Genomic DNA, 21,922 nt, shown 5'->3' on the forward strand with positions numbered 1-21,922 from the left:
TGGTGTGCTTGGTTGAGGGCTTTGAATAGAGTTTGGACTATTCCTAGAACCATTAAAGAACTATTTGAGAGTTGGACTGGTATGCACAATCGAAAAGAAGAGCAGAAGACATGGCTGACAGGATTCTTTGCAGTGATTTGGAACATTTGGTTAGAACACAATGCCAGAATTTTCAATAATAAAGAAACAGGTGTTGATAACATATAGGGAAGGACGTTTTTGAGTTACAAAGAATGGACTGGTAGTGATCCTTTTGGTTGTTGATAGCAATGTCGGAGATGACAGAGGTTCATAACTTTTGTATGCAGGTTTAGTTCATGTCTGTGTGTATACGCTCCACTCTAATGTGTTGAGTTTTCTTTGCTTCAAAAAAAAAAAAAAAGGGTTAAATTCAAAGTCAAAATATTAGCCACCGGAATGAGTAGTCGAAGATTTATTTGAGAGTCCATTGTGTTGAGGCAAACATGATCCATTTAAATTACATGTGCCAGTTTCTTGAAAATTTGTTTCCTTAATATTGTTATTCATCTTATTTGCCAGATTCAGCTTCATGCATGGCGACACCTAAATTCAGCACAGACTTTGTTTTATGTTTATTCTTGTTATGTGTTCATGCAACATTAGTCTTTGCTTCAACCTCAAATGTATTATACTTTTCCCTATCTCTCTCCCATACTCTTTTTTCTTTTTTTTTTTTTAATAAACTATTTTTATAACCCATTTTCTCTTTCAAGTTTAGTTTTATTTTAAAAGTTGTTGAAATAGAGTTTTTATTTTACAAATTGAAAAAGTATAGGAACCAATTTTTAAGTAGTTAATAATAGTAATTTTTTTAATTATTTTTTTAATTTTTATTTTTGGAGAATTTGTAGTTTAGTATTAGAATTTAGAGTATATAATTTAAGATTTAGGATTTAAAGGTTTAAAATTAAAAAAATAATTGGTATTGGTCGAAAAATATTGACTTCTTGACTCTTACAAATTAGAAAATAAAATTTCACATTAATTTTTCTTGATTTCAGTGGCAAAATTCACAAGATTGGTTGAACCATGGTGGAGATTTGTTCAACAGAAGATATGGCTACAAAGAGTTTAAGATCAGTCCCAAAACAGCACCAAAGCTAAGTTTGAAGTGGAAATTCTATGCAGGCAAAGACATAACTGCAACACCAGCAATATATGAGGATACCCTTTATTTTCCAAGTTGGAATGGTAACATATATGCAGTGAATGAAACAAATGGATCCCTTATTTGGAAGCAGAACTTGCAAGAATTAACAGGTCTAAATGCACCTAGATTAACAACCAATGTGAATTGGACAGTGTCAAGATCAACTCCTACAATAGTTGGTGATCACGATTCATTGATGGTTGGAATTTATGGCCCTGCTGTAGTTATTGCTCTAAACAGAACAAATGGTAAGCTTTTGTGGTTAACCTATTTGGATCATCATCCTCTAGCACTTATCACCATGTCTGGAACATACTACAAAGGGTTAGTACATGAATAATATATGTTTGCTGCTATTGTATTTTTGGATTCCATCAATGATATTGTTTTAATAAGATTTTGTTTAATTATTCTTGAAGTTTTATAATTTTCCCCAATTTTCAATCAAGACCTTTATAATTTAAACATCTCTAATTTAATTCTTATACTGAATAAAGAGTTCTCAATAAGGTCCTTTTTATTGTGATTAAGTCCCCATCTTTGTACAATTTATTGTCTAATATAGAAATTTAATTACAAAAATTTTAAATTAAAAGTCTTGTTGAAATAAAATTGTTTATATCCTATAAGAATTATATTAGAAATATTTTAATTACAATAACCTAATTAAAAAAATTCTATTATAACATAAAAACCTAATCATAAAGTAAAGAGACATTAGAAATTGAACAAAACTACAAAGACATCAATAATAATTTGGCCTAAATTTTTTCTCCAAAGCCAACTTGTTCAGTTGTTGATAATATATATTGCATCAAGAGGTATACTCTATGATTGTTCAAAGAATATGATGAGCTACAAGCTTGGTCTAAGTTTAAAACTCAACATTATGCAAGTTCTTACCCAATCTAAGTTGCAAACCAGAATTGAACAAATGTGGCAATATTTTTATCTTACACTTTCAATTGAATTCTGAATTACTTATGGTGCATTGGTATCCATTAGAGGTTACTATGTTGGAACATCATCACTAGAAGAAGCTGAAACCATTGAACGATGCTGCATATTTCGAGGCAGCATGGCGAAACTTGATGCCTTATCCGGCGCCATCATATGGCAAACCTACACGTTACCGGATAACAATGGCACGGTTGGAGGGTATGCAGGAGCAGCCATATGGGGTAGCAGCCCCTCCATTGATGCTCAAAGAAACCATGTCTACATTGCCACTGGGAACCTCTACTCTGCGCCGCGACGAATACTTGAGTGTCAAGAAAGGCAGAGCAACAGAACAGTGCCTACTGAACCTGATGACTGTGTTGAGCCTGAAAACCACTCCAATTCAATCTTGGCCCTTGATTTGGACACCGGAAAGATTGAATGGTACCGGCAACTAGGAGGGTATGATGTTTGGTTTTATCAATGCAACAATGCTTCAATTCCCGGTTGTCCTCCTTCTGGTCCTACCCCTGATGCTGATTTTGGTGAGGCACCAATGATGTTGAGTGTATATGTCAATGGAACTAAGAAAGATATTGTTGCTGCTGTTCAGAAAAGTGGCTATGCATGGGCTTTGGATCGCAACAATGGCAACATTACTTGGTTCACGGTAAGACCTGAAAACGTTTTGAATCAAAGACTGGCTGAAGCTGAACTCAAGTGCGAGTCACACTAAAATGTTTTATGTCATAGATAAAGCAATTAGAATCATAAATGAAATCAATTATAACAGTAACTCATTACCTAATGAAGTCATAAATGAAAACCTCAATCACATTTCAAGATTACACAAAGTCAAATCCTATCATAAAAAATTTATTTATCATGTATCAATAACTGTGTTGTATCATAACAAATTCATGCTTTTCATAATTCTAACCGTAGATAAAAAATGTTAGGAAAAGTCTAGGGGACCAGCAATTTTTGTGTTTTCTGGCCAGCACTTAACCATCAAAACAAAAGTGAGTGATCTCCTACCATTAGATGTAATCTCAGACCATTAAAAACACTATTGATGGCCAATTGATGGTTACAAAACACCAAAATTACTGACCCCCTAGCATTCCTCAAAATGTTATATGCACACAAAAAATCAGTCACTGAATCAATCATTATATATTTGTATATAAAATATATTTAACTTGTTTTCAATATACACTGATGTGATGACTGATTTTTTGTTAGGTGGTATGGTTGAAGCTTACATGTAGAGCAGTAACTAATCAATGAATAAAACATTCACACTTTTGAGCTTTGCCCCTTTTGCAGGAAGCTGGACCAGGCGGAATAGTAGGAGGAGGAACATGGGGTGCGGCGACGGACGAAAGGAGAGTTTACACAAACATTGTAAATTCCGGGGCCAAAAACTTCACTCTTGCACCATCAAACAGAACCACAACTAGTGGTGGTTGGGTGGCAATGGATGCAAGTAATGGGAAAATTGTATGGTCCACTGCTAATCCTAGTAACAGCACTTCTAATGGACCTGTTAGTGTTGCAAATGATGTTGTCTTTGCTGGATCAATAGACCTATTGGGGTCAATATATGCAATGAATGCAAAAAATGGGAAGATTTTGTGGTCCTACAAAACTGGAGCAAGTGTCTATGGAGGCATGTCAATTAGCAACGGTTGCATATATGTTGGCAGTGGTTATAATGTTAGTTTGGGGTTTCCTGACTTGTCGGGTGGAACCTCGTTATCTGCATTTTGTGTCTAAGAACTTTACATCATATATTGTTAAGTACTCCACTCACTGTGAGTAATGTAAACTTTTTTCAATAAAATTATCAAGAAAAGTAAATTATACCATAGAATGTGAAGCTATATTGAATGATATTATCTTTAGAAATTTGTTCTATCAATTTTAATGGTGTTGGTTTTATCTAGCCGATGTCATCACTGTTAGAATTTGATGCATGGATTCAATAGTTTCTGGCTAAACAGTAAACACTTAATCCAAGAAATTGGATATTATCCATATCGGTTGAAACTCTGAATGCTTAAACAACTTGGGCTGATCTAATGATTAGTTCACTAGTTCGCTTAAGCAAGTATCAGAGTTCAAATCCCACATTGTAGATGTAGTAACCTATTTTCGATTTGCGACAGATTAGTCCTAGGCTTGCCGGACGGAGGGATATCGTGAATGCTTAACTTGGATCTATTCTTGTTATTGATCCTATTTTTCCCCCATTCACTCTGTTGTTGGTCTGCTGTTGCTTACTAATTGAACAACCTGCATTATTCTATGAGTAAGCATCTTTATGAATGTTTGTTGTATGTTGAAAGGAACTACTCATTGAAATTTTATGTTCACTTTATAGTATGCTGCATTTGATCATTTGTTATATGATAATAAATTAAAAGGAATATAGCTGAAGTTATTGACCTTCTGTTATATGTCACTTTCTGATAATAGATTACTTAAACAAGCCCCTGCATCTAGTTTGGCAACTCTATGTTTCCAGTACTATTTATAGGAGCCAGGAATTGAAGTCTTCTTTGTAGGCGTCTATTCTTTTTCCTTTGTTTATCTGTAATTATATAGAAGAAAATTAGAATACATTATTTCCTAATAAGTTTGTAGGCGAGCTTCCACTTTGAGGAGGATAGTGAAGGCATGATCAAGCAGATGATTCTAAAGAGAATAGGCAAAATTTGGAAGGATACAAGAGGAAAGTTGTTTCACCAATTTTATGATGGAACAAAGACTTTGGAACAGAATATTGCCCAATGCCCAGAAGGAATAGATCCAAGTAATTGGAAATGGTCCCTTGAATACCGCATGAGGGCTGATACACAGGTAAAAGTTATTGAATTGGTATCTAAGTAGATTTATCTATGGCATATTGAGTTGGATTAAATTGTTTTCTTAGTATACTTATATATGATGGCACAATTGGAGAAGTGCAGAAAAAATGCACTCACACAGGCGGTTCAAAAAGCTTAGCAAGGTGAAGAGAAGAAGAAGAGATAATCAGTCTCAAAGTTGTTTTAGGCTATTTCATTGTTTTCTTATTTTTCATTTGTTGGGTTTATAATTGTCTCAATGTCAATATACAGGAACGATTACAGGGGAGACGCATTAGTCGAGGAGAGATTTGGAATAAGGTGCATAAGAGAAAGGATGTCTCTTATATCCATAATAATGTGCAAACCACGCGTGTAAGTATTTTGTTAAAGCTATGTTTTCCTTTAGAATTTAAAATTTGCTACTGCTATATATTCTGCTTCTGCTGTAGAGAGAGTAACTACTAGTTGTTTCTTTAAAGACCAAGAAATTGCACCAGAACCAAGATGAAATACAAATTCTGAAGTACTTTTTTTTGTTTCTATATCTCCAGCCCAATCACTGTCAGTGTAACCGATAAGGTTTACTTCATTAGTATTTTCATAATAAATACCATCATTTAAAGTATCTTTGATATATCGAAGAATCCTTTTTGCCGCTTGCAAATGGTTGGTACAAGGTTCCTCCATGAATCTGCTAAACAAACCAACTCCAAACACAATATCTGGTCTAGTCACAGTCAAGTACCTTAGACTTCCAATCAAGCTTTTGTAATATGTAGGATTTACTGCTCTTCCTTTATCTTTTAGTAACTTGAACTTCTCTTCGACTAGAGTAGGAACTGGCTTTGAATGTTTCATTTGAAATTTCTTCAAAATATCATTTGCATATTTCTTTTGAGAAATGAAAATACCATCATCTCTTTAAACCACTTCAATGCCAAGAAAGTAAGACATCAAGCACATATATGTCATTTCAAAGTGCTTTATCATAGCCTCCCCGAATTCTGCAATTATCTTCAAATTGTTCCCAGTAAAGATCAAATTATCAACATAAAAACACACGATCAAGATATCTCTAGGTTCAACGAACTTGATATAAAGCTGATGAGCGGATATTTTATACGCTTTTTGGGGATAATTTCATATAGTTTTGAGTATGTTTTAGTTAGTTTTTAGTCTATTTCTATTAGTTTTTAGGAAAAATTCATATTTCTAGACTTTACTATGAGTTGTGTGTTTTTCTATAATTTCAGGTATTTTTCTGGCTGAAATTGAAGGAGCTGAACAAAAATCTGATTCAGGCTGAAAAAGGACTGCTGATGTTGTTGGATTCTGACCTCCCTGCACTCAAAGTGGATTTTCGGGAGCTACAGAACTCGAAATGGCGTGCTTCCAATTGAGTTGGAAAGTAGACATCCAGGGATTTCCAGCAATATATAATAGTCCATACTTTGCACAAGAATAGATGACGTAAACTGGCGTTCAACGCCAGTCCTCTGCCCAATTCTGGCGTCCAGCGCCAGAAAAGGATCAAAAACTGGAGTTGAACGCCCAAACTGGCACAAAAACTGGCGTTCAACTCCACAAATGGCCTCTGCACGTGGATTGCTTAAGTCTCAGCCCCAGCACACACCAAGTGGGCCCCAGCACACAGAAGTGGGCCCCAGAAGTGAATTTCTGCATCATCCATCATAGTTTATCCAATTTCTGTAAACTTAGGCTACTAGTTTAGTATTTAAACAACTTTTAGAGACTTATTTTGTATCTCATGACATTTCAGATCTAAACTTTGTATTCTCTGACGGCATGAGTCTCTAAACCCCATTGTTGGGGGTGAGGAGCTCTGCTGTGTCTCGATGAATTAATGCAAGTATTTCTGTTTTCCATTCAAACACGCTTGTTCCTATCTAAGATGTTCATTCGCGCTTAACTGTGATGAAGGTGATGATCCGTGACATTCATCACCTTCCTCAAACCATGAACGTGTGCCTGACAACCACCTCTGTTCTATATTCGATTGAATGAGTATCTCCGAGATCTCTTAATCAGAATCTCTGTGGTATAAGCTAGAACTGATGGCGGCATTCATGAGAATCCGGAAAGCCTAAACCTTGTCTATGGTATTCCGAGTAGGATTCAAGGATTGAATGACTGTGACGAGCTTCAAACTCCTGAAGGCTGGGCGTTAGTGACAGATGCAAAAGGATAGTAAATCCTATTCCAACCGGATCGAGAACCAACCGGTGATTAGCCGTGCTGTGACAGAGCGCGTGAGCGTAGTTTTCACTGGAAGGATGGATGGTAGCCATTGACAACGGTGATCCACCAACACACAGCTTGCCATAGGAGGACGTGCGTGCGTGAACAAGAAGACAGAGGAAAGCAGAGATTCAGAAGACAAAGCATCTCCAAAACTCCAACATATTCTCCATTACTGCACAACAAGTAACCTTTAATTTATGCTCTCTTGGTTATTCACAATTCAACTGATAAACATAATTGATTTCCTGACTAAGATTTACAAGATAACCATAGATTGCTTCAAACCAACAATCTCCGTGGGATTCGACCCTTACTCACGTGAGGTATTACTTGGACGACCCAGTGCACTTGCTGGTCAGTAGTACGAGTTGTGAGAAGTGTGATTCACAATTCGTGCACCAAAAGCGTATATTCAAATGGACATCTTTTGAAACCATTCTGAGTAAAATAAGAATCAATCTTCTTGTACCATGCTCTTGGTGCTTGTTTTAACCCGTACAAGGCTTTCTTCAACTTGTAAACTTTATCTTCTTTTCCAAGAACTTCATATCTTGCAGGTTGCTCAACACACACTTCTTCTAAAGTGCCATTTAGAAATACAGACTTAACATCCATTTAATGTATCTTCCACTTATTTTGAGCCGAGAGTGAAATAATCATACGAATAGTGTCTAATCTTGCAACAGGAGAAAATACTTCAAAATAATCGATACCTGGCTTTTGTTTGTATCCCTTAGCAACTAATCTTGCTTTGAAACGATCAACTTCACCACTGGGTTTGTACTTAGTCTTGTAAACCCACTTTACTCCAATCGGCTTCTTATCTGCTGGTAAATCTGTCAGCTCCCATGTGTCATTCTTTTCAATGGCATGAATCTCCTCGTCCATTGCTTTCTTACAATTGTTGTTTTTAGAGGCTTCTTTAAAGTTCAATAGCTCACAATCTGAAAATAGAGCAAAGTTTATGATTTCTTCATCGGACGGATCGTTGTCATTGCCAATTTCATAATCTGCTAATCTAGCAGGTAGTCTCCGCTCTCTTTGTGATCTTCTAGATGATTCTGATTGTTTGGTTGTGTCTGGTTGCCTTTCTTCTACCTCATCACATGTATTTGGAATTATAGTCAGCTGCTTTTCTGTCTTTGTGTTCCAGTCCCACATGTCTTTCTAGTCGAACGTCACGTCTCTGCTGATGATTACTTTCTTTGTTTCTGGATTGTACAACTTGTATTCTTTTGAGTCTGTGCTATAGCCAATAAAGATACACTTCTCACCTTTGTCATCTAACTTCTTCCTTAATTGATCTAGTACGTGGGCATAAGCAATACACCCAAAGACTCTGAAATGATGGATGGAAGCCACTTTCCACTCCAAGCTTCCCCTGGAATTTTATCACGAACACTCTTTGTTGGACACCTATTTAAAATATGAACTGCTGTTGCGACTCCTTCTGCCCAAAACTCTTTAGGCATTTGTTTTTACTTGAGCATGCATCTGACCATATCCATGATGGTTCTGTTCTTTCTTTCAGCAACTCCATTTTGTTGAGGAGTATATCTAGTTGTTAGTTGGTGTTGAATTTCGTGTTGCTTCAAGTATTCTGAACACGCAAGATATTCTGTTCCTCTGTCTGTTCTGAGAATTTTGATTTTATAGCCACTTTGTTTTTCGACAAACGCCTTGAATGTCTTAAAGACATCACATGCTTCTGATTTATGCTTCAGAAAGTATACCCATATATATCTACTAAAATCATCAATAAAAGTGATAAAGTAACTGCTACCACCATTACTTGGAACTTCTACAGAACAGAGATCTGAATGCACAATTTCAAGTAATCTTCTAGCTCTCCATGACTTTCCTATAGGGAATGGATCTCTGTGTTTCTTTCCCAGTTGACAAATCTCACAAACACAATTGGGAATATGAATACATGGTAGACCAGAAACAAGTCCTTTTCTTGACAGGTAGTTTAGGCCAGAAAAATGAAAATGCCCAAACCGCATGTGCCACAACCAGTTATCATCAAGTATCACAGAACTCATGCAAGAGGGATTAACATGTTGAATTTTAACGGAAACATTATGTTTGAAGTCATCTTTGCTTTATCTATGAACCTTCCGTTGTTGTTAAACACAGTACAATATCTACGATAAGTTATCATCTTATATTCCTTCTCATATAATTGCCCCATACTCAGTAAATTGTAATCAAGTTCAGGAGCATAGAAAACATCAGAAATATAACTCAGAGAACCATCCTTCAATCTAATTGGTATGTGTCCTTTTCCTTCAATAGGGATCTTTGTATTATTACCAAACTTCAATAATAATTTAACTGAATCATCTAGAGAAGAAAATAACTCCTTTCTACCAGACATATGATTATTACAGGCATTATCCAAGTACCATATATTTTCATCTTCAGCACATGAATTACTTGTAAAAAATAAAGTTTGAGTACCCGAATTATCATCAATATTTTGATGCTGATTTTCTGCAATGTGTGCTTGGTTGTTATTCATAATTTTGAATCTGTAATCTGCTACTTTGTGGCCATACTTTTCACAATGAAAGCAGTTGAAATTGGTTCTTTCTTGATGAAAATTGCCTCGACCTCTTCCTCGGTTGACAGGCCTAAAATTCGTTCCACCTCTTCCTTGGTTCGGTGGTGTAAAGTTATTGTAACTTCCTTGGTTGTAATTGCCACGACCTCTTCCTCTAAAACTTTCTCTACCTCTACTTTGAAAATTAAAACCACGACCTCGTCCTTCTTGTGTACGGCTTGATTATGCAATATTGTTTAAATTCACTCGGCTTTTTAGAGCTTCCTCGGTTGATTTTTCTGACTTTTCTAGTATTCTACTGATGTGGCTTTCCATGGTTCCTTGCAACTCTGCAATCGTCATAGTATTCATATCGTGGGAGTCTAGTATCGTAGTCACCACATGGTCATACTTCATTGGCATGGTGCGAAGAATTTTCTCCACCACTTTGCTATCGGGCATATCTTCTCCATAGATTCTCATCTTATTGACAAGATCTGTAACACGAGTAAAATATTGCTCAACAGTTTCTGAGCTAGACATCTCGTATCTTTCATATTCTCTTCTCAAAGACTGTAGCTTTGCTTTCTAAGCTTTATCTACGCCTTTGTATGATAGCTTCAACGTGTTTCATGCTTCTTTTGTACTTTTGGCATTTGCTATTTTGCCAAACACAGTATAATCTACATCTTGATGAATTTGAGATAGCGCTAATTGATCTCTCCTCTGTTGAGCAGCATCTGCTCCTCCTTGCAAACCCGATTCAATGAAATTCCATAGGTTCTGCACCTTCAAATAGGTAGACATGAAAGTCTCCCAATAACTATAATCGAGTTTTCCATCTAACTTGGGACCGGACCACACAATATTAAAAGTGTTTGCCATACTAACTCTATGAATAAACAACTATGTGAGAACTCTCTCACACCTCACAAACTCTCAAACACCAGGCGCTGGATTAACCAGCTCTGATACCAAATATAAGTATAATACCCACACTTAATTGGCCCTAGGATCACTCACTCATATAAATGACGCTATCATATTTTTCATCTCTCAAACTCACTAACATTCATAATAATAAGGAGAAAATTTTTTGAAACAAACACTAAGTATTTTGGTTCATGGAGAGATGGATAACAACATACATATGAAGCCTTTATATAGGAAAACCTTCATAATAAAATAATTCTTATAACTAAGCACTAGTTGTAATAATTCATGAAACATGTAGAAATTTTGACTAATCAATTCCTTATTCAATTTTGCTTCAAATTCTTAATCATCAATCTTGCAACTTCCAATTCATGATTCTTCATTCTTCTAATATGATGATGTATTCAATTTCAATTCAATTTGATTTTGAACTTCTTCAATATTTTAGTATATTGTAGTTGTACTACTTTCTTGAATATTTTTTATTTAATTTTTTAACAAAAAGTGCTACAATTGAACTCTTATATGTGACAGGAAACGATTATGAATATTGCGTGTTTAGATGATTCTTCTAGGGAACTACCACAAAATGATCCAATTATTCAAGCTCTTAAAAAAAAGAACACCCAGGTCAAGTTCATGGTGTGGGTTTCGAGCCATGTTCTACTCAACGCTCTGCTGGTCAAACTGCACAACAGTTGAGTCATGGAGCTCAAATAGAGCTGAATTAGAGTGTACTTGTTGAACTACAGGCAACGATGGCAGCAGAGAAGTTGAAACGGCAGGCCATGGAAAATATTTTGATAGCTGAGAGCTGTTAAATGATTTGAATGATTTGACTAAATTTTTATCTAACTACTCTCAGATATCAACTTCACGTAAAATTGACTATACCTAAGTTTTCACCGTTTTGAGATACCTTATTCAAGCAAGGAGATGAATTACCATTTGTTGTTGCCGCATGGTTGAAGTCCTTGGTATGCATCCTGAGTTTAAGAAATGTGCTTAGATTTCGTCTACAATTAATTTATTAATGTGTTGAATCAAATAGATATATGATTTATCATCAAAGCATGAATATATCTGTATCTATTTTTCAGACATCGGACAAGCGGAATGCACCGATTTCGTCACCTGTAAAGCCATCTTCTTCTGGTAGTTAAAGGAGTAGCGACAATTTTAGAATTGCTGCAATGAAACAAGACATACAATTCAAATTTGCAGCGGCTAAAGGAAAGTCACAAGTATGTGGCTATTGAAAGCGCCACTAAAGATATGCGTTGCAAGTGCCAATAAAGTGACCCTTGCTAATTGTTTGTCAAGTTAATTTACACGTAATTTTAATTTAACTTAATTTAGGCACATGCCCACAAAACGTGGTTGAAATTAGTTTCTGAAACTCTATATTTTTACATATTTTATTACTTATTTAATTGTATAATTTATTAATTTTATAGAATTGATCTTTATTTTTATGGGTTAATACTCAAAATCGTCCCTGAAAGATCACGCATTCTTCATTTTCGTCCCCGAATAATTTTTTTAATCAAATTAATCCTTGAAAGATTTAAAATCAATCGCGTTTGTCCTTCCGTCAATTAGTTAACGGTTTCCGTTAACGTTTTCCACATGTATCGTTAAATGACAAATCAACAATGATAAAACGACGTTGTCTTTTGGTATTAGAGCATATTGTGTCAAAACGGCGCCGTTTCTCTTTTCCTCTCTCTCAAAACGCATGAAACATCACAATAGTTAGAGAGAATGCAATGGAGCTCGGATCATTGGAAGGGATGAGGAAGCCATAATCGGTGATGCTATGCAGAATGTGACTGGGCTCATTCTTCGCAGTTTAGGATACCAATGCTAAGCCATAGTTGGAGTTGTGACCACTAAGGCACTAACCAATGACATTAACGACATGGCAAAATGGAGCAACAGTGACGCCAATTAGACAGAGAGACACAGAGACTCACTCAGTGATGCGACACAGAAACCCGACAGCCCAACCACATCACCAATCCATCAGCGACACCCACAAACAGCATGCCACACAAACAAACGGCAGTAATTTTGGTCGAATTTCAGAGTTCAGAGGTAGAGAAAAGTGAGATTAAGAGAAGTGAAAATGGAGTCATGGAGCTTGGAGATGGAGGTAACGTTGTGGATTGTAAATCGTAAAAGTGAGAAAGATTGAGAGGTTGGTGATTTATTGCTAGGGTTTTCATATATTCAACTCAAATTGGGCTTTGATTAGATCAAAATGCATTCTAGGTTAAGAAGATAACTTTTAAATTGGGTTCTTTCTAAAATGCAACCTCGCACCACAGACGCCATTTCGGCAATTTAGCGACTTTCTCCGGCAATTCTACTCAAAGCAGCTTCCTCCAACTCGAAGTGTAGAACCGCAACAGAAAGGAGAGGTAGAATTGTAAAATCATACCTTTTGATTAAAGCACTGTGTTCTTCTCTTTGATTAGCACTCTGTCGTCTTTTCTCTCTCTGTGTGTTTGATATTTTGTGTTTTGTGTGAAGAAGGAAGGAAGAGCGTCTGGATAATGACTGGAGAAAGCTTCAAATGGGGAGAGATGAGAGAAACGGTGTCGTTTTGATATGTGCTGTGTCACTTAACAATTTATGCAGAAAACGTTAACGGAAACTGTTAACTAATTGACGGAAGGACAAACGCGATTAATTTTAAATCTTTTAAGGACTAATTTGATTAAAAAAATCATTCGGGACGAAAATGAAGAATGCGTGATCTTTCAGGGACGATTTTGAGTATTAACCCTTATTTTTATATTGTATATACTTGTGTCCGTAAACTTCATTCATATAACAAAATGTTTTCGTCTTGTCTTATAAAAAAAAGCAGCTTAATGTGCAAGGCTCCCTTTGGTTGGGTCTGGGAAATGTACATATCTTGGGAAGTTCTGTGGTGCTTACACAAAAAGAATGCATGCGATGCTGTGCTTGGGTGTCGTAATGAGATGAAGACGCGTGTATGGGCCGAAGTAGTGGATTTGAACTCAACCAAAAAAGGGAGGGAGGAAATTGCATCGGACAAAATGAAAGCTAACCCAAAAGAAAAAAGAAAAGTGGTTCAAAAAATTGAGAGGAATAACAAGGACTTAAATCTCAATTTGGCCCTGAAATTTAGCCCGATACTTAGAATGACCCCCACAATTTCGTTGGCTCCAATTAGAATTTCTAAATTTGTAATTGTGGTTCTAACTTGCCTCTGCGATCATCTCCGTCACCAGAATGTTGATTTGATGCAATTGCATGACACGATGGACATTACTTAAACGACGGCGCATTAGTTTCGCGCCCAAACCCTTTGGAAACCACGTCGTTTCAGTTTTTTGTGGGTTAAAACTCTCTTTCTTTTTACTACGATAATCATAAATTGCCAAACAACAAGAAAACCCTTACACTATGTGGTTTCCAAATGGTTTGCGCGCGAAACCAATTCATCGTCATTTAAGTAGTGTCCATCATGTCATGCAATTGCGCTAGATCAGCATTTCGGTGACGGAAATGATAGGGGCAAATTGGAGCCACAATTATAAATTTAGGGATTCTAATTGGGGCCAACAAAATTGTGAGGGTCATTTTAAGTATCAGGTCAAATTTCAGGAGCCAAATTGAGATTTAACTCGAATAAAAGTTACAAGCTCCATCTCCTCTCTCAAAAAATCTTGAATATTCATGTTTGTGTTTTATTTCAAACAATTTTTAAAATAATATCCATTACCAAACTAGTTCAAAATTAGGGTCTAAAATCAATACATGTTTCGCCCTCAGATATCAAAATATAGATATAGAGAAAGATTTTTGAATTTACTTTAGAATATATATGTTCCGTACCAAAAATTCACTACTATAATTCGAACCACATGAGTACATGAATGTTTTAATTGAATAGTTTTAAAATATTTTATTTTCGTATAAAATTTGTTGTTGATTTTAAATTTAAATTATATCTTCTTATTTTAAATTATTTTTTACTTTTTGTTAAATATTTTTAATGATTGTATTATTATAATCTTAATGTTAACAAAAAATATAATAATATTTTATTTAAATTAATATAATTATTTTGTTAATTAAATTAAAATAATAATTAAATAATTCTTTAAAAAAATTAGAATTTAGAACATTCATTAGTATGTGTTTATAAATGCTACTCAAAATTATTCATAAATTACAACACAATTTAATCCCACCTATGATAATAAATTAAGGTATAAATGGAACTCAAATTGTTCATAATCTACACAATCATTCTTTGTTTTTTATCGGGACAATCATTCTATTTTAGTATTTTTTGTTGATCCAAGATAGATGTATCATAACGTGAAACTCATGCCAACAACAGCTCCATGCCTGTCAAAAATTTTTATTGACGGACTCAGCACCATAAACTTGATTCTTTGCGTATCTTATTCGCCCAAAAACAAGTCCAACCTCTCTTGCCCCACTTGAATACTATTCTTATCAGTCCAACCACCTCCAATAGGGGTGGCAAGCGGGGAAGCCCGCCCCGCCCCGCCCCGCCCCGCCAGAAGCCCGCCATTTGGCGGGCTGGCCCGCCATTTGGCGGGCTGGCCCGCCATTTGGCGGGCTGGCCCGCCCCGCCCCGCCTAGTGAGGCGGTCCCAGAATCCTAGCCCGCCCCGCCTAACGGCGGGCTGGCGGGCTAAGCCCGCCAAATATCCTCTTTTTTTTTTTTTACTTTTAACTATTAAATAATATATATAAAGATATAAAAAAATCTCTTTTGTTTTTTACTTTTAACTATTATAATTTCTAAAAGTATAAACAAATTATAATTTTTGTATTCACAAACATTAAAGTCTTTGTAATTATAAATATTGTTTCCAAAGCAAAATAAACATAATCCAAAACATAATTAACAATATTGTCTCTAAAACAAAACAAACATAATTTAAAACACCCAATTTTCATCTTCATTCTCTTGTAAGTTGGGTTGGGGATGTTGGGTTTTGGTAAAAAAATTATAAAAATAACCCTTGCTAAAAAAAGACTAAGCCCGGCGGGGAAGCCCGCCCCGCCCCGCCAAAGCCCGCCAAAACCAGCGGTTTAAGCGGTGCGGGTTAAGCGGGCTTTTGCTATTTGGCGGTCCCAATTTTCCAGCCCGGCCCGCCTTTTTTGGCGGGTTACGCGGGCCGGTCCGGCGGGTTTAGGCCCGTTTGCCACCCCTAACCTCCAAACATGCCCCATAAAGTTATTCTTAATAGTTAATAGAAATGTGAGAAATGTTGATCCAATAAAATATTACAAAATAGAACAAAATAATACATGCCTCTTTTAAATTAAACTCTTTTTCCACAAATTTTTTTTGGGTTAGTGGATTGGACAACCTTCAATTTTAAGTACTCCAATAGATTGGACAACTCTCAATTTTAGGTACACAACACACTCATACAGTGAATTGGATAACCCCCAATCTTAGGTACTCCAATAGATTGAACAACCCCCAATCTTAGGTACACAACACACCTACACACTCTTCACACATTTATCATATTTTTTCCCTCAAATGCATCCTCTAGAGTTTGAACTCTAGACCTTAGTGGTGGGGAGAGGGTGCCACATTAGCTAAGGCTCTTTTTCCACAACTTTAAATGAACATTGAATTTGCATGGGACAAACAACAACCACCACAACAATAATAATAAGGAGAATGCTAGGTAAATAATGACCATTTTGAACAATATGAACAACCACCAATTAAATAAAAATACACTATATTTCCAAATTAACTATCTAAATCTTAATATTAAAATAACTATCTGTACTGGATGCCTCCGGTACGGGTTGAGAGATGAATCGGAAACTTGCGGGTCGGGCGGATGTCGAATTGTTTGACTGGAGCAATGGGGACGCTCAAGTCAGAATGGATCTGAGATGTATAAGGTGTGAGGAGTGAATGACATACCTGAGGGGGCCAGGGGCTCCCCTTTATATATGTGATGGTGATTATCTTATCTTATCTTATTCGGTTAAGATAAGGGAAGTATTTGAATTTGATTGTCGGTTAGAAGTTCTAGTGGGCCGGTTGTGGACTTTCCAAAAGGGTGAAGCAGGTCGGACCTGGGTAACCGAGTTCGGAGACCGTTTCATGTGTGAGATCCGTGGGCCGGATCCGTAACACCATCCGTACACCTAGTGAAATGAATATCTGATATATTTATTGTTCACATTATTTAATATTTTCATTGTCTACCTATATTTTTTCTAATAATAAACTTGGAAACCGATAATAATTCTTTTATAATTTGCTTTAATGGCGTAGGAGAAGCCAGAAGGTCAAATTAAAATATATAAAATACTAAATGCCCCAATTCACTAATTAATATAATTTATTAAACAAAATTACTCTATTTTGAGTATTTTCACTCACCAATTAATTTACCCCACTAATTTCACTAATTAATCGAAAATAAGATAAAATTATATTAATAATATTGTTAGTACTTTCAATTAATAAATTATTTCAAAACCTAAAAATATACCTATTATAAAGAGAATTGTGTGGGTTAAAAAATTATTATTTGGCCATTCTAAAAAATGACTTTAGGAATTAGATTTTAATATAATTTTTTGCAAGTATTATTGGTAAAATAAGATCCTTTTGTCTTTAAAATTTAGTAATTTTATATCAATTGATTTATTTTAAAAAAAAAATTATTAAATGACTAATTTTTTAAAAACAAAAACAAAAAAAAATCTAGATATCAAATTTTGTTTCAATTTTTTTATATTTTTTAAATATTTATTTAAATATAATTACAAAATTCAAATTAAATAAATAATTTATGTGCTAAATATAAATTTTTTTGTTATATTTTCAAACCATTCTAAAACTATTTTGTCGAGTACTAAATTGACATTTAATTCTTTATCAAATTTTTTAATGCTTCTAACCCTATATTCATGTCACTTTGCATCACAATAGAAAAAAAAAGCAATCATGGATCCAAATCCACTATAATCAAAGGGTATTTTAGTCTTTTAAATATTAAATTAAAATTTTATTTTTTAATATATTTAAACAACATTAATCACAAAATTAGTATTGTCCATGAGCTGTAACTCATGGTATTTGTCTTTCTTCTTGGTATAGAGGCCTTAAATTTAAACTTCTTCTAGTATAACAAAAAGAAAAAGTGACAAAAGGATATTTTTGTTTTTTTAATTAATATTTAAATGAATATTATAGAATTTAGAAGTAGCCTTCTAAAAAGGTAATTTTTTGTATTTTTTAAAATTAAATTCAAAATTTTTAATATTTAAAACAATTAAATAGCTCTAATTTTAAAAGGATATTTTTATCTTTTAAAATTAGTTGAAAAAATATTTTAGTTCTTTTAAAATTAAACTAAATTTTTAATTCAAACTAAATACCCTTAATCTTAAAAGGTATTTTAGTCTTTTATTTATATGATTACTTCTAATTTTAAAAGAGTTATCTAATGAGATATTTCATATTATTTTTAGTAAATAATTACACAAGTATAAAAGTATGTATTGAAATTTCTTAAATAAATATTTATTTTAGATCAAATTAAATTTAAAAGGGACATTAATTTTTTTTAAAACTATATTTCACTTTATAAGTTTATTTTTATCAAAAGTGGGAATGACCCAATTATAATTTGTCTTTTAAATTTGGTCTATATTATCTCTTCACATTTAATATTTTATAGAATTTATATACAAACTAATTATTTTACTAAAAAATTATTGGAATATCAAATGCTCCAAACTAGTCATAGAACATTTTAGATGTGTCCATAAAATAATTCATCCCTTAGGTTAATTTGAATAGTTTAAACATACAATTTTCAATTAGAATACCAATTCCATATTTTCTAACAACAGTGAACACGTGCAGTAGTTATTTGCAACATGCCCCAAGAAACTAAAAAGTACAAACCCTATTTAATTAACTTGTGTTCCAAGCAACTATACAAAACATAAACCCTTCGCTTCAGTTCATAGGGTTTTTCCCTTCTTAATCAACAATCCTCCGCTATGATTGCATTCTATTAACTACCATATTTTTTGTTCCAAAGTCTTTAACTTTTGTTCCTGCGAATTCTTATTCTACAATGCCCACTAAATCTTCAGATACTGCCAGCAAAAGGGTACCCCAAAAAAGAGTTTTTTCCTCTTCAACATTATTCAGCCATGTTCATCTATTCAACAACAACAGCAACAACGGTAACAGCAATGTTCTTGTTTCTCGTGCCAACAAGAGAGCTAAGGTAGAAAAGAGTGAAGAAGGTTCAAGGATGAAGAAGGCTGCAAAAATAATTGATTTTGAGGAGAAGAAACGAAGTTCTTCTGGTATGGATCGATTCAAGAAGATGCAATGTTCAGTAACGCTGAGAAGGTTATTGGTTCATCCAGATGGAGTGTATTTCAAGAAAGGAAAGGCTTCGCGGATTTGTGATGATTCAAAGCCTTCGATGGATTTGGAGAGTATTCAATCGAAGCTACGGAACGATTTGTACAAGAAAACTGATCAATTTGCTTCTGATATCAGAACGGTGTTTCGCAATGCCATGTCCTGGTACCCTTCGAGGCATGAAGTTCATCGAACCGCCGCGAAGTTAAGCGATCTTTTCGAGACAAAGTGGAAGGATTTGAAGGGAAGATGGCTAGCTGAGAAGGAAAACAAGTTAGAGAATGAAGAAAAAAAGCCAAATTCAAAGCCTTTAAAATTGAATGCAGGGGAGAAAAGGAAACAACTTTCTGATTCAGATTTGTCAACTGCTGTTGCCGAAGCTAAATTAATATTGGAGAAGAAGAAAACCGATGAAGCTACACAACAAAACAGAGTTTTTTTGCAAAGGAAGAAACAGAGGGAGATGATGCAGAAAATGGAGAGAACAGTTTTCTTTGATGATGCTTTCAAGTCCTTTCAGGATTTGGAAAACTTGTGTGGCCATTCACTGACACATTATTGCACAAAGGAAAATCCACTGTTGAAGAACCTCACAGGTTTGGTTCTTAAGGAAAAAGATCTTTAAGAGAACAACTTTCTTAGTGAGGATTTGGAAGAAAGACAAGTTTTTTGATATTGTTCAATTTCGAGTAGAATTTGATTGTAGTTAATTTTGAAGTAACTTGAAACAATTGTAAGTATTATGTTAGCATCAATGACATTGTTTATATGTTTATATTCATTAATGTTTTTTTGGTATTGTTATATTCATTAATCTTACTCTTATCAGTGCTGATTTCATAGGTCAAAAATTTGTTCATTTATGTCCAATTCTATATGCTAGTTGGGCATGTTCAATATTTTTGCATGTGTTGGACTCACCAAAAATAAAACCTGTCACATATAATCATTATAGAGCAGGTCCATAAAAAGAAAAAGAAAAAGAAATCATTATATTATAGAGATAATATTTACATGAATCAACATTTCAGTTGTGCAGAGTCTATTACAGGATTGCTATATTGTAGTATTGCATGATATTTAGGGTGTTGTTACCATTAGTATTAAGTTACATTAACTTATGGTTCTGTCAAAATTATATAGCATGTACTCCACATAAAAAAAAAAAACCATATTGCTTGTTAATTAGATGTTTTGATTCTGTTTTATTAGGTAAATTAGTTATAGTTTTGTTACTATCAGAAAAAACGCATCTTAGTAATGGAAAGATACCCACAGTCTCAGGTGATAAGAATCGGATTGGACCAGTCAATTCAACCAAAAAATCAGTGAATTGGACCCTCAATCGGTCCGGTCCAATAATATGACCGTTTAAGGATTAGAACTGTTGAGAACTGGTCAAAACCAGTAGAAAACCGATTCAATTATTTGGAAGCAGAACTTGCAAGAATTAACAGGTCTAAATGCACCTAGATTAGCAACCAATGTGAATTGGACAGTGTCAAGATCAACTCCTACAATAGTTGGTGATCACGATTCATTGATGGTTGGAATTTATGGCCCTGCTGTAGTTATTGGTCTAAACAGAACAAATGGTAAGCTTTTGTGGTTAACCTATTTGGATCATCATCCTCTAGCACTTATCACCATGTCTGGAACATACTACAAAGGGTTAGTACATGAATAATATATGTTTGCTGCTATCGTATTTTTGGATTCCATCAATGATATTGTTTTAATAAGATTTTGTTTAATTATTCTTGAAGTTTTATAATTTTCCCCAATTTTCAATCAAGACCTTTATAATTTAAACATCTCTGGTTTAATTTTTATACTGAATAAAGAGTTTTCAACAAGGTCCTTTTTATTGTGATTAAGTCCCCATCTTTGTACAATTTATTGTCTAATATAGGAATTTAATTACAAAAATTTTAAATTAAAAGTCTAGTTGAAATAAAATTTTTATATCCTATAAGAATTAGATTAAAAATATTTTAATTACAATAACCTAATTAAAAAAATTTTATTATAACATAAAAACCTAATCATAACATTTTAAAGTAAAGAGACATTAGAAATTGAACAAAACTACAGAGACATCTATAATAATTTAGCCTAAACTTTTTCTCCAAAGCCAACTTGTTCAGTTGTTGATAATATATATTGCATCAAGAGTTATACTCCATGATTGTTCAAAGAATTAGATGAACTACAAGTTTGGTCTAAGTTTAAAACTCAATATTATGCAAGTTCTTAATCTAAGTTGGAAATCAGAAATGAACAAATGTGAGAACTATTTTTATCTTACACTTTCAAATGAATTCTGAATTACTTATGGTGCGTTCATATCCATTAGAGGTTACTATGTTGGAACAGCATCAGAAGAAGAACGTGAAACCATTGAAAGATGCTGCATATTTCGAGGTAGCATGGCGAAACTTGATGCTGTATCCGGCGCCATCATATGGCAAACCTACATGTTACCAGATAACAACGGCATGGTAGGAGGGTATGCAGGAGCAGCCATATGGGGTAGCAGCCCCTCCATTGATGCTCAAAGAAAACATGTCTACATTGCCACCGGGAACCTCTACTCTGCGCCGCGACGAATACTTGAGTGTCAAGAAAGGCAGAGCAACAGAACAGTGCCTACTGAACCTGATGAGTGTGTTGAGCCTGAAAACCACTCCGATTCAATCTTGGCCCTTGATTTGGACACTGGAAAGATCGAATGGTACCGGCAACTAGGAGGGGAGGGTATGATGTGTGGTTTTA

General features: G+C 34.6%; 3 protein-coding genes across 3 annotated transcripts; 2 read left to right on the forward strand and 1 right to left on the reverse strand.

Moving 5' to 3' along the window:
* The first annotated feature begins 456 nt into the window (after nucleotides 1-456).
* LOC112720046 (uncharacterized) lies at nucleotides 457-4,021 on the forward strand. The gene is made up of 4 exons (XM_025770852.3): nucleotides 457-644; nucleotides 1,023-1,495; nucleotides 2,177-2,780; nucleotides 3,440-4,021. Exons 1-4 carry the CDS (start codon nucleotides 555-557, stop codon nucleotides 3,887-3,889), a joined length of 1,617 nt encoding a protein of 538 aa, XP_025626637.1. The 5' UTR covers nucleotides 457-554; the 3' UTR covers nucleotides 3,890-4,021.
* A 589-nt stretch (nucleotides 4,022-4,610) lies between these two features.
* On the forward strand, nucleotides 4,611-6,771 carry LOC114924712 (uncharacterized). Its single transcript, XM_072208028.1, has 3 exons — nucleotides 4,611-4,975; nucleotides 5,236-5,337; nucleotides 6,219-6,771. Exons 1-3 carry the CDS (start codon nucleotides 4,793-4,795, stop codon nucleotides 6,363-6,365), a joined length of 432 nt encoding a protein of 143 aa, XP_072064129.1. The 5' UTR covers nucleotides 4,611-4,792; the 3' UTR covers nucleotides 6,366-6,771.
* Nucleotides 6,772-9,268: 2,497 nt separating this feature from the next.
* Nucleotides 9,269-10,315, reverse strand: LOC140175998 (uncharacterized). The gene is made up of 2 exons (XM_072205839.1): nucleotides 10,093-10,315; nucleotides 9,269-9,648 (listed from the first exon to the last, which is right to left on the reverse strand). The coding sequence occupies exons 1-2, from the start codon at nucleotides 10,313-10,315 to the stop codon at nucleotides 9,269-9,271; spliced, it is 603 nt and encodes a 200-aa protein (XP_072061940.1).
* Nucleotides 10,316-21,922: the final 11,607 nt, after the last annotated feature.

This window comes from Arachis hypogaea, chromosome 11, assembly GCF_003086295.3.
Source record: "Arachis hypogaea cultivar Tifrunner chromosome 11, arahy.Tifrunner.gnm2.J5K5, whole genome shotgun sequence".
NCBI classification, from domain to species: domain Eukaryota; kingdom Viridiplantae; phylum Streptophyta; class Magnoliopsida; order Fabales; family Fabaceae; genus Arachis; species Arachis hypogaea.

What these genes read in the sequence shown, in the direction of transcription:
- LOC112720046 (XM_025770852.3), top strand. Translation starts at nt 555, where the DNA reads ATGGCGACACCTAAATTCAGCACAGACTTTGTTTTATGTTTATTCTTG. An exon ending in TCTGGAACATACTACAAAGG is followed by an intron (nt 1,496 to 2,176) that starts GTTAGTACATGA and finishes GGTATCCATTAG; the next exon opens with AGGTTACTATGTTGGAACAT. An exon ending in GCAACATTACTTGGTTCACG is followed by an intron (nt 2,781 to 3,439) that starts GTAAGACCTGAA and finishes CCCCTTTTGCAG; the next exon opens with GAAGCTGGACCAGGCGGAAT.
- LOC114924712 (XM_072208028.1), top strand. Translation starts at nt 4,793, where the DNA reads ATGATCAAGCAGATGATTCTAAAGAGAATAGGCAAAATTTGGAAGGAT. An exon ending in GCATGAGGGCTGATACACAG is followed by an intron (nt 4,976 to 5,235) that starts GTAAAAGTTATT and finishes GTCAATATACAG; the next exon opens with GAACGATTACAGGGGAGACG. An exon ending in ATAATGTGCAAACCACGCGT is followed by an intron (nt 5,338 to 6,218) that starts GTAAGTATTTTG and finishes CTATAATTTCAG; the next exon opens with GTATTTTTCTGGCTGAAATT.
- LOC140175998 (XM_072205839.1), bottom strand. Translation starts at nt 10,315, where the DNA reads ATGTCTAGCTCAGAAACTGTTGAGCAATATTTTACTCGTGTTACAGAT. An exon ending in AACCATGGAAAGCCACATCA is followed by an intron (nt 9,649 to 10,092) that starts GTAGAATACTAG and finishes CATGTGCTGAAG; the next exon opens with ATGAAAATATATGGTACTTG.